This window comes from Cavia porcellus, unplaced genomic scaffold (assembly GCF_034190915.1).
Source record: "Cavia porcellus strain 051 isolate PalLab524CR breed Dunkin Hartley unplaced genomic scaffold, mCavPor4.1 scaffold_16, whole genome shotgun sequence".
In the NCBI taxonomy this organism is placed as follows: domain Eukaryota; kingdom Metazoa; phylum Chordata; class Mammalia; order Rodentia; family Caviidae; genus Cavia; species Cavia porcellus.
The window spans coordinates 42,755,146-42,767,962 of NW_026947499.1; the positions used below are offsets into that span (position 1 = coordinate 42,755,146).

At 39.8% G+C, this 12,817-nt stretch overlaps 1 protein-coding gene across 2 annotated transcripts in view; it reads right to left on the reverse strand.

Annotated features, from left to right (window-relative positions):
• Nucleotides 1-278: 278 nt before the first annotated feature.
• The window catches only part of Cpped1 (calcineurin like phosphoesterase domain containing 1), a 136,216-nt gene continuing 123,677 nt past the window's right edge, over nucleotides 279-12,817 (reverse strand). For both annotated transcript variants that reach the window (XM_003478168.5, XM_063226564.1), the window contains exon 4: nucleotides 279-4,951. In XM_003478168.5, the coding sequence (XP_003478216.2) occupies nucleotides 4,722-4,951 (230 nt within the window). In that variant the 3' untranslated portion in view covers nucleotides 279-4,721. The remainder of the gene's footprint in view (nucleotides 4,952-12,817) is intronic.

Here is a 12,817-nt window from a genome sequence, read left to right on the forward strand (position 1 = left end):
AATAAAAAAGTGCAAAGGCAGCATCTCTGGAATGGCCTGAGAAGGTACTGAGGCTTGAGAGATGTTTATGGGGCAGTGAAGTGAACCATGGATTCATCTCAAAGGCTTTAAGAACATCAAGCATGAAAAAGCTTATATTTTAAAAACAGCTGTCAGAATGGAATAATAAAGGGTGACACAGGTACTCAGCCAAATTCATTTGCACAGATAAAACCCAAAAGCAAAATCTAACTTGTATGTGTTATCACTAATGTTTAAAAAAAGGAAATAAAGTCCACTAGAAGAAAAAGAAAATTTATTCAATAAAATCTTTTCTAGATAAATGCCACAGGTCATTTTTATTCGAAAAGAACTCTCCCTTAAATATATGCACACCTTCAAATACACATATGCAAGTTCTCCAGTGGCATCAGACAGTGTTTTACGAAGTCATAAAAAATACTACCTGTCAAGCACTTTTTCTTGCAGGGGCAACCAAAATCGCTAAGGTTATCTAAGTAAGAAATCGCTGGTGTTTATTAGGAAAGATTTTAATAGCACTTGCCTTGACAAGTTATTCCTCAGCCTTCCCCCACTCCCAGTTCAATATAATATAGCTATTTAATTTTGTGACTGCACACACATTCGTTTAAGATACTACTTGGAGAATAAGTATGAAGAGTTCAAGTAAATACAAATGATGCTTTTGCTACCTTTTCTCCAGATTTTACATGAGAATACAAGCTACGATTGTATTATGTGCATATGCCTAATGTACAGATTTTACAGTTGTCTACATCTCATATCTTCTTACAAGTACACAGGAGCTATTCGTTTATTCAGGTTTAAAACTATTGTTTGCCTTGTAATTCTGTTGGGACCTCATAATGTCATAATGCTGAAAATTACAAAATGTGACAAAATGTTCTGATGGCCCCATTCTTCCATGATTGAAGATAAACTCATTTTGTAAAAAGTAAATGCAACTGGATGATCATTAAGCCGACCTCATTCACAACTCGCTGTTTTGTGTCTTGGCAACCCAATTTAAGATCACTTTAAGGAATCTTCTCCCCCCTCCCCCCCTTTTTTTTACACAATTAACAGGAAGGGTAGGGGAGTAGACGTCTTACACACTGGGATGGGAGCTGTGAAACAAGGTGTGCATTAGTCTGTTTCCGTCTACTATAATGAAATACTTGAGGTTAGGTACTTTATTGCATTGTGCTTTTTCATTTTTGTCCTTTTCACCTTTTGGGCTAATACTTGGTTTTCCAATCCCAATAGTCATAACTGTCGGTAGTGTGTATCTTAGGGTCCTACTGTGTGGTTGGTATTTGATTACTGAATAACACACTGAAGAGGAGAGCCTGTCACCTGAATTTCTTCTGAGGGTCCTGTTGGGAGAGTCCTATATTCTTCCTGGGCTAACTAGCCTAGGAATATTGATGTAAGTCCACCCTTAGTTGCTGTTGCTACATTTCAGGTCATTACAGGTCACCAGATCTAGACCCTACTGTGTCACTGGGTGTCTCATAGACCCTTTTAATTTTCTCCAAGTTGGGGGAGCCCTTATTGGCACACTCCTCAACCCCCCTGATGTTCTCTGTGTGGAGGAAGGAGTCACCTATACCTTTGCCAAGCTCTCTAAGGTCTTCACTGGAAGGAGCTTTGCTACTGCTATTTACCCTTTGAAGACCTGTTTTAGGGGCAAACTCACCATATTGATTGGGGCCTGCTGAGATCTTGTTTGGGTGAGGTGTTACTGAGTCTCCCATCAAGCCAGCACAGTTAATCCATGTAGATCAAGGTTCCAATGATCAGCTACCTGGTCTAGGAGATGAGGAGGGTCGCCGAAGGCAGTGGGCCAGCATCATGTTGTTCCTTCGGGCTGGTGGGTCACGCAGGAAGCACGTGGTGATGCATGTGCAAAGTCCTGGGGTTAGGAACTTTATATGAAAACGTTTATCTCAGTTTTGAGGGCTCAGAAGCATGTTGGCTCTCTGGTGAGGGTCGTGTGGCAGATGGTGTCATAATTGCCACAGTGTGTGGAAGAGGTGATCATATCACAAGACAGGAAACCAGAAAGCCACTGGGTCCCCAAGGAATACTACACTATTCCCTTCTAAGGGTACCTATCCAGTGACCTAAGGACTTCTCACGAGGCTCTGCCTTTTAAATATCTCACTGCATTTTCCATGTCACCAAATTGGGGACTGTGCATCATCATGGGAACAAATCAAAACCACAGCAAGGAGTGAAGCACCGTCTAACAGATGAGTGGGTTACCGTGGTGAAGATGTGTTCTGAGAGCCATTCAGCTCAGTTTCTTAATTTCCAGTGAAAATTCTGTGTGGAGCAACCTGCTCCTTCTCCAGACTCCACCACACTGGACCAGGTTCAATCAGGGAGCGGTTTACTGGTGTTTCCAAGGGTTAGTGAATACCAGGATGAAATCCCAAGGTTTCCAGTCAACACTGTGTGTTCTCCCAGACAGGGTGATCAAAGATGCTTAACACTGCTGTGCTGCTGCAGCTGAGCTTGAACCAAACTTTCTGCTCTGAAATGCAGTTCCAAGAGAGACAAGATGGTGTTCAGAAGCAGGGCCTTGAGATTTGGAGTGCCTGCATCCTGACACTTGCATTGCCACTGATAAACTGGGTGACCTTGGCCATGTGCCCCACCTTCCTGAGCCAAAGCACTTGATGTATACGGAACACTCAAAACCACAGCGAGTGCACTCATGGCATCTTTTATTGTTTTTCACAGTATTAACGTACTTATTTTTGGTAGGTTTTTCATCGTGTTATGTACTAATAGTGATCTATTATCTGAGTGATACATTAACATGTTTCCTGGTCCTCAGAAACCTTTTGCAACTTCATTCTGAATCTATTAATGTTGTAGAACACAGGTTTCATTTTGTTATTCAAAAATTGTAAGAATTTCATATGATTCCTTCTTAGCATATTCTTGGGTATTTCAAATGAAGTCTTTGACTTACTAGGTTTTTGTCAGAAAAGGATTTACTTAGTTTAATTCCCATTACTTTTAATTACTTCCTTAACCTTCTCCAATTTTTTTTTTTCAGGGCACCTGAGAAAGAGAGCACCTTCTTCAGTCCTCTCTGACTGCTTCCCATTTCCCTCCTGAGAGACCCCCATGGTGGAATCAGAGCTTCTGTTTTCGGCCCTACTGTGACCACCTCTCATGTCTCCAGAGGCTCATTTTAGTTATGCCTCGCTGACTTCTTACATTTGAACTTGTAAAGAAAAATAAACTTGCTGCAAAGTACCACAAGGACATCCTAGTTTGGAACATTTTTAATTTTTTTGGCACATAACAATGAACAGTAGTATGTCACCAACTTGTAGTATAATTAACTCCTTATCTTTTGTTTTTTATGAATTTACATATTCGATTATCTATTTAATTTCCTGTCACTTTTCTAAGATGACTAAACATGTTTAACGAGGAAGTTTTTTTACTTAATGGACTTTGCAATTCATTTGTAACCAGTCAGTTTTTTAAAAGTTGGTTTAGGCTTAGTGAATACTATTGTACAATCCTGCAAAGTTTCCCTGCCGGAATTTGGACTACCTGGTTGTTCACCAGGATAACTTGTGAAAAACACTATATGGATTGGCTGGAAATTGTGGTGCAGTCTGTTATCCCAGCTGAGGTGGGAGAATTGCAAGCCCAAACCACCCTGGGTAATTTAGTGAGACCTTGTCAAATAAAAAGGCTGGGAATGGAGCTCAACATCCCTGGGTTCAGTCCTCACAAAAGCAGCAAGCAAGCTTGTGAACAAACTACATAGATAAGGGCACAGCAGGGCCAGGAGCTGTTAAGGAGATGCAGCAAAGCACATTATATAAAAACAATGCTGCTTTAAATAACTGATGCTGTTCTGCCTAGGGGTGCTGTACTGGCGCATTGAACCATATTTGGGGTCAGGGTGGTGTGACTGAAAGCCTGTTTTGGCCCCACCAGAATTTCTGCTTTGTCTTTGTTGAGAAGTCTGCATCAACTCTCACTTTTTTGTTGAAGCAGGTGAAGTTTTGAGCCTGATAAACACGGGCATTTTATGGAAAGCTAACTTTTGTAGCTGTCAGGAAGGCAAATTCAAGTTCTGACTTGTGTCATGTATTCTGTTCCCAGCATTAGCAGTAACTGACAGTTTATAATTTAGCAGCCAATAGTGGCTACTTGGCTCTGTTAAAATAAGTGTACATAGCTCTGGTGAGAGACAGAGAGAGGGAGAGAGAGAGAGAGAGAGAGAAAGAGAGAGAGAGAAAAAGGTGTTTTGCTAAAATGGAAAGGAGATGATCTTTGTTTTGCTAATACTTTGGGAGTCATGACCACAATTTAATATAATCAGATACATTTGTTCAAAGAAATTATCAAAGATCACACTTGGATATCAACCTGAGCCTGAGGTCAATAGGTAGACATTGATCATATGCTGCCAGAAACAATCTCATTTGAGAGATTAGGAGAATTTCCTCAAACATTCACGCAGAGATAGTCTAATATCATAATAATTAGAAAATTATTATTTCTAGGCTTTCTGTGTGGCAGTTCCATTGTGAATATACCTTAGCATAGGTTTTACTCAAAAGGATGTAAATTTACAAAACTGCCTGGTCTATGCCTACATTGCAACAAAGGGTTGTGTGCTGCTGCTATTTCTGGAAAAATAAAAAACTGGAATTGAAAAGTGAGATGATCACAAAGTGCGGTCATTCCTTCTTCATCAGCTCCATTAGATCATCTTCTATTCCATCTTTGCTTAGCTCATCTAAACTGTAATACCGATGAACAATTTTCTCAGCGGTGACAACCACAACTCGGAGGCCATGGGTGTCTTTGCCCAGCTGGCATCCAATGGCGGATGACACTACCATGTCCAGGTTCTGGTAGGTACCCCCAGCATTCCTGTGGTAGTGGCCTGAGAACACAGCTTTGATACCTGCAGGAAAGGGAGAAGACATTAGGGATGCAGTCATCATGCTTTGTTCTGGGAACAATACTATATTAAATGCCAAATATTATTTTGTGTGTAATAGAAAGGCAGGTGACATATATGATACCTAGACTCTTTTCCAAGACATTCTTATACATACTGTATCACTATCACATTTGTCATAACTAGACAAGAAGGTACTAGATGAGAGAAGCAAATGACTTTGGAAGAGAATGAAAACATTTTGAGGTCTGTATAAACATCTACATGGTAGAAGCTGTATATTTATAAAAAGTAGTATTTATTAAGGGCATAGTGTGGTAGTAGAGAGTAGGGCTGCCTAGCATTTGTAAGTCTCTGTGTCCAGCTCTGTTATGATATGGATTAAAATGTCCCTCAAAGCCTCCTGCGCTCAGTCTCTTTTGGAAAGAGACTGGATTGTGAGGACATACGGCTGAGTTGCTGCTAGGAGGTAGGATATGGTCAGAAGAGCTGGGCTTTGCAAGTGTTGCCTGGAAGGGTTATCTCTTCTGTTAAGTACTAACTATAATATAGTAATTATAATATTTAACAACTACTTCACAGAATTCCTTAAAATCTAATAATCATGGGGATGGGAAATAGCTCAGTGTTAGAGTATATGCTCAGCATGTATGAGGCCCATGTTCAATATCCAGTACACACATGCATATAATCGACAAGCTGGCTCTAATGAACTGGTAGAAGATGTCTCTGGCTTATCACTGGGCTGAGGCTTGTTACTATCTGACAGACTAGAAAGAAGGATGGACACATTCACACCTAGGAACTGACACACATCTTCTAATGTTACTGTGGGGCTCTAACCAACCATTATGAAGGCTAGTCCTTGGACTCGGGGATGTGGGTGGAGGTAACCAAAGGTACAAGGCAGGGAGAAGTAGGTTAAGAGGGAAAGAGTGACAGAAAAACAAATAGGAAATGACTATTCCTCAAACTGGACCTGCAGTAAAAAATTCTATCACTCATAAAGAACTCACATACTAACAGCCCATACATTCTTCCCTCGGTAACACATATTTAATCCATGTTACTGTTTAGATCTAGAATATGTCCTGCCAACGTTTCCTACGGTTAGAGGTGAGGATTTTGGAAGGTGATTGGAACAAAGGGGTTATATACTCATCAGTGGATTAATGTATTGGTGAGTCCAAGGCTAAATGTGCCATTAGGAAGTAGGGCCCGACAGGAGGTGGGGCACGGGGGCCATGGCTCATAAGGGTGCATTCTTGTCCCTGGCTATCATGTCACTCTCTGCTTCTTGGCTGCCATGAGGGGAGCAGCTTTCTTCCCCCATGTCATTTCCACCTTGGTGCCAACTGATTATGGAGTGAATTCTCTAGAAACCAGGAGCCAAAACAAACGTTTTTAAGCTCAGATGTTGGGTATTTTGCCTCTGCAATGGGAAAGGTAAAATTTTGTCTGACAAGTATGTAAAATATCAGAGTCCTTAGCAAAAGACTAATGTCCACAAAAAGATGTTATGAAACGAAACAGGGATGTATTGCATGAGAACAGTAGGCAGTGATACTTTAGAAATGGTGCTCATAAAAGATAAGCTCATTGAATTTTAAAATTTAAAAACCCTCAATAAATGGAATAAATTCTAGACTGACACTAATTAAAGAAATTGGTAAACTGATAGGCAGAATCCAGGAAATGAATGTGAAGACAGCACAGAGACCCAGATACAAGCAACATGAACAAACAGTTCGATGATGAAGTGCCAGCAGATGTTTAAGCAGAGAGAAAAGAAGAAGAAAACAGCAGTGAGAAGAATTTGAAGAATAAATAATGGAGAATTTTCCAAAAATACAGAAGATGTGAGGTCTTTAGCTAAAAAGCACTAAGTAGGAAACAAAACTACAATGACGTAAAAACTGGTACATCACGGGGAAAGGGAAAACTCTTAAAGAGACTGTGGTGAAAATATTACAAAGGATGGACAGAAAGACAGAGAGCAGGCATCCCAGTATGACAGCATCGGAGCACACCTTCAAAATCTTGAGGACAAATAACTCGGACCCTAAAGTTTATACCTAAATTGTCATTTAAGTTTGAGGCAAAATAAAGACAAGTTTAGAAATACAAAGACTAAGAACTTAACACTCTAAAATTTTCACTAAAAAGAACTGTAAAGAATATTATTTCAACAATGGGAGAGATGAAATGTTCAACACAATGATGAGCTAACACTGATAAAATGTTTTAATCAACTGAATTATCCACTAGTTGCTTTTGTTAATTCCTATTTTAAAAGTGAAACAGTCTCAACAATGTCAAGCTGGGAAATTCAATGAAAAATGAAAGCTCATAAACTTTACTGTCATATTTGGAAGTAAGAAGAAAGTACTGGATTACTGAGTACTTTGCTTAAAAATATATATAAAATGTTTCTTCAAAATGTATATAGGTAAACAAACTAACACTACATAAATTGGACTTCATGAAAATTAAAAAGCTCGAGCCAGGCGTGGTGGCTCACGCCTGTAATTCTAGCACTTAGGAGGCTGAGGCAAGAGGAGGTTGTGAGTTCAAGATCAGCCTAGGCTACAAAGTGAATTCAAGGCCAGCCTGAACTGCATAGTGAAACCCTATCTCAAAAAGACTAAATAAATAAATAAATACATACATAAATAAAAAAAATAAAAAAATAAAAAGCTCTGTGCTTCAAAAAACAGTATAAAAAATGAAAAGACAACCAAAGAATAGGGGAAAATATTTGTGAATTGTCTGATAAGGGTCTAATATTCAGACAACCAAAAAAACAGACTGTTAACAACTCCATGCTAGGAACCCAATCCAATTAAAAAATGGGCAAAGGATCTGATCAGACACTTCTCTAAAGAAGATAGACAAATGGCCAGTAAGCACATGAAAAGATGTTCAAAATCATCAGTCATTAGAGAAATGCAAATCAGCAGCACAATGAGATGCCATTTCACACTCTCCAGGATATCTATAATGGAAAAGATGGAAAGTAACACGTTCAGGGCTTTGGAGAAATTTGAACCCTCTTTCAGCGCTGGTTGGTGTATGAATGTATAGCCTGAGGAAAGCAGCTCCTCAGAAGGTTAAACACTTAGGTGCCACCACCCAGCAACTTCATGACTGCGCTCTGTATACGGAATATCACCAAAAACTACAGATTAAGTTTAAAGAAAATTATTACAGTGCCACTAATCTTTAGAAAACTACCCTTATGCTTCAAACACATCATTTTTGCTGCTTTCTGAAGCATTTCTGGGAGTCTTCTTTTGTGAGAGTCTTCAGTTGTGGCTGCAATTATTCCTGCATCTATTCAAAATACTTACTTCTCATGGTCATTTGATTTAGGAGAGTCAGAAGTCACACAGGACCAGATCCATGAATAAGGTGGGTGCGGACACACTCTAGTGTTTCGTGAGTCTGCCTCTGCAGTGGATGGTACTTAGCAGTGGCACACACTGTATTTATCACACCTCAGAAAGTAGGTCATGAAAGAAAATTTCCTGGACTGCTTCAGCAAGTGGCAAGACTTATGGTACGTGTATTTAAAGAGTGTATAGGGAGCTATTTTGAGAGGGACTAATGGCAACACATCTTTTACTGTAAGGAATTTTTCTTTGTATACACACACCAAATTTTTGATCAGTTTTTACATACTTGAGAGAAATGAAAATATCTATACAAAACTCTGTGCATGAATATTTATTGCAGCATTATTAAAAAAAGTAGAAACAAACTGAATGTCCACCAACTGATGACAGATTAATAAAATGCATACAACAGAACAATATCCAGTCATAAAATTCAGCACTGATACCTGACCCACTGTGTTAAATGAAAGCAGCCAGACACCAAAAGCCACAAAATGTTATCCCATTTATACGAAATGCCCAGATTTTACAGGCAAATCTATAGACAGAAAGTAATTACTACTGTTAGAGGTTAGGCAAATGGGGAATGACTGCTAATGAGTATGGAGTTCATTTGTGAAACGGTAAAAATGGACTGCAATTAGGCAGTGGTGATGGCTGCATAATCTTGTGAATATAGTAAAACTACTGAATTTTATATTTTAAATGGGTGAATTTTATGGCATGTGGATTATAGCACAATAAAAATGTAAAAAAAATTGTGCAAGGGAGAGGTAGTTAAAATGATTCACGTGGCAACGGATTAGAGTTGGCAATATCTGTATAGATTCATGTTTGGCTTAACACCAACACAGATGGCCATATACGAGAATATTTACAGATGCACATAGACATGGGCTAGTATACAGACATCCACCTTCTTGCTCTGTCTGAGAAGAGCACCTGGAAGCAAGAACATAATACCCACAAGGGCACCCCAGCACTCAGATCTTGGTTCTTTTTTTTTTTTTTTTTTTTTTTGTACTGGGGATTGAACTCACGACCTCACGTTTGCCAGGGAGGTGCTTATGGTGCTGAGCTAAATCCCTGGCCCTAAATCTTGCTTCTAATAACACTGTTATCTAATATCAGGGGCTATGGATCCTTGGAGAAATGGCTGAGGGCAGGACTGGGACAGGAAATATGAGTTTGTGTATCTTCAAAGAAATTAAGTTTTCAAAACCCAAACCCACAATGCTGGGTGTATCAAAGGAACATTGGAAGAACCCCCAGTAACTCAGGCTTTACATTTGAGCAACAAATACAATATTATTGAATTTCCAAAGTATAAAGAAAACCCACAAGTCTATAATGATGTTTAGGTAGACACTCTATCCTCTACGAGGTACAGCCTCGCTTCTTACCGCCTAGCTGTGTTTGTGAACTGTGACTTCCTTTCAGAGAGAACAGTACAAAGAAGAGGTTAAAAAAAAAAAGGAGTAATCTTATGGTAGAGAAACTGGACATACATCACCTGCACTAAGTCATGAATGCACTCTTGGAATGGTTGTGACAAAGTGGCACTTTATCTCTGTGGTCTTTCTCCCTTAAGCCCTCAACCCCACCCAGTCATAAGAAAAACATCACTTAAATTTCAGGAGAGAGACATCCTACAAACCCCTGACCACTGCTCCTCAGGATGGTCAAAGCCAATGAGGAAGTTTGAGCAACTGTCACAGCTAACCCAAGAAGGAACCCAAGAAGATATGGTGACTAGACGTAATTCATCCATGTTTAAAAAAATACTTTTAATTTTAGAATTGTTTTAGATTTACAGGAAAATTACAGAGAAAAATAGACAATTCACATTTGCTCATACCCTGTATTCCCCTTTATGAATATTTGGTCGCACATTTTTATTACGAGTGAACCAATATTGATTGTTGATATTAATTCAAATCCATAATCAGTTACCTTTTTTTTATTCCAAGAATTTTCACCAAGTTCAAACTGCACAACAAGGATAGAGACAAAGATTGAGAGTGATGGTTAAGAGAGACAAAGGAGAAAAAAAAGGAAGAAAAAAGAAAGAAATAAGAGCAAAAGATAAAGAAAAAAGAAACGAAGGAAATATGTTCAAATTGCCTGGGCATTCTGTTTGGGTTAGAAGAATATAGGGAGACTTTAAACAGTGCTTTTGACATGGTAGTCACACGTGCCAGCAGGAAATGGAGACCTACCTGTGACAAGGTGTGACTCAGGCAGCTGAGGTGAGTAGCTAGAAATGCACAGAAGGGTGACCCAGTTTTCCCCACTTAAAACAGCCAAGGATGGGGAAACAACTGTTTCCATTTTTGTCAACAATGCCAACAGATACAACTCGTTCCAAGAGGGGCAATCTGTCAGTCCTGCCGCATACTTTACTGTGTATTCATCTTGATCCAGCAAAGGCATTTTGTTAACAGTCATCCCAGACATCCCTACAGAAGACCAAAGACACATATGTGCATGTATGTATGTGGGGTGGGATGTCAGGGTGTACTGTGTCTGGGCACATTCACAGAGGAACTGTTTGTAATGTTCATTTATGGGAGACTGGTTACAGCACAGTAGTTCTCTCTTATCCACGGGGGATACATTCTAAGGCCCCCACTGGATGGCTGAAACCATGGACAGTGCCGAACACTATTATTCTAAACCCTGCAGCATTGCCCCATAGTACTGGAATTAATGTGTCCTTCAGGTTTTATGCCTTGGTGCCTCCTGGCACTCTGGAATCATTACCAAATAAAATCACTGTTACTTGAACAAAAGTATGTGATACTATGACAGGCGACCAAAAAACCAAGAAGGGTATTAAGTGATTAACATGTGTGTAGTGTACACCATGGATATGAACAGTGGCCCAGTTCACACCAGGATGGGAAGGACCAGAATGTTGGTAGATGAAATTTCATCATGTTACTCAGAATGACAGAATTTAAAATTTAATGTTTTTTTTGGCGGGGGGGGGGGTGTTGTTTGGTACTGGGAATTGAACTCAGGACCTCGTGTGCTTGCCAGGCAGGTGCTGTGCTGCTAAGCTGGCTACATACATCGTTAAAGCTTTTGTTTATTCCTGCAACTTTCCATTTAATATTTTTGAACTGTAATAGATCATAGGTAACCTCAGATAAGGGAGGATGATTGTATATGCATTAAAAAGAGGTAGATTTATATGCACTGGCATTATAAGATGCCAAATATATTAAGTATGTATTTAGAATGTACATAGTAAGTATGTATATATTAAGTATGAATAGCAAGCTGCAAAAAAAGTGTGTTCTTGTGTCTGTAAAATAAAGATAATGTACGCATCAGGCAATGTGTATGAATACATTTGTATTCCCAGTAGAAGATTCAGTGAAGGGGGCTTCACTCTCTCCCTTTATTATCATAGAGTAATACAAAATCAAGAGCTCATGTAGTGATCATGAACAAAACATCAAAGAGACATGAACAGAGTAGGGGCAGTCAGATGGACCACAGAAAAGATGAAAAGTGCTGACACACCAGGAACTGAGCTGTGCAGTTCAAAAGCTGCACCTAGAGTTGACAGGTTTGGTGCCCCGTGAGTCCTTGCCAAAAATGGTAAACTGAACAGCCCAATGGCCCAGACTGGAGGGCTGTGGAAACCACTGCTTCCTCTACAGACTTCTTGAGTTTCAAAGCCTCCTGGCCCACAGTGTCCAAGGCCCAAAAGGGAGCATATGAGCTTTGCCTTAGCTCAAGGAGCTCTGAGTGGCTGAACACTTAGCACTAGAACTTTTTGTATGCTGTATTATGTTCATGAAATTTGGTTGTAAACTGCACTGTTTTGGAAAGACTAACAATTCTGAAATGAGCTTGCATTAGCAGTAGACAGTTATAAAAAACTAGTTTATGTATAAATTTCATGCCCCATTCACTGGCATTTGCAGAAATGGAAGCAATAGTAAAAAACTGGCCAAGTGGCTGGTGGAACCTTCAAAGCAGACCTTGTATAGCTAAGCTGATCTACAACCCACATAACCCTGTGTGTTGGTCTTTGGCTCCCCACTTATTAGGAAGCCTGAAGACATAGAAAACATGACCATAAGAGGATTCTCAGGGTAGTAAAGATGCCCAGAGGTGTTTAGAAATACATTGCCAATGAGCAAAGTAGTTGTGTTCAAAACCTCCTGCCCTTCAGTAAGAGAGAAACCAACAAATGTTACAATGAGAAACCAACAAATGACCACGGTAAGATCATAAAGCAATAGTGAGGCAGGAGGCTTTGTTTCGAAAGCAGGAAAACTGGGTGACTCCATTTTCCTGACTGGTAGTGTGCCTGAGGCTCTGAGATGTTCCTGGGTGGAACATAAGAGATGAGCTGGTGAGTGGGAAATGATGCCGCCTCTTCTTGGGTTGGAACCGGATCCAGGGGAAGCCTGGTGCTACAGTTTAGACCATGTCCCTCCAAAATCTCGTATGTTCA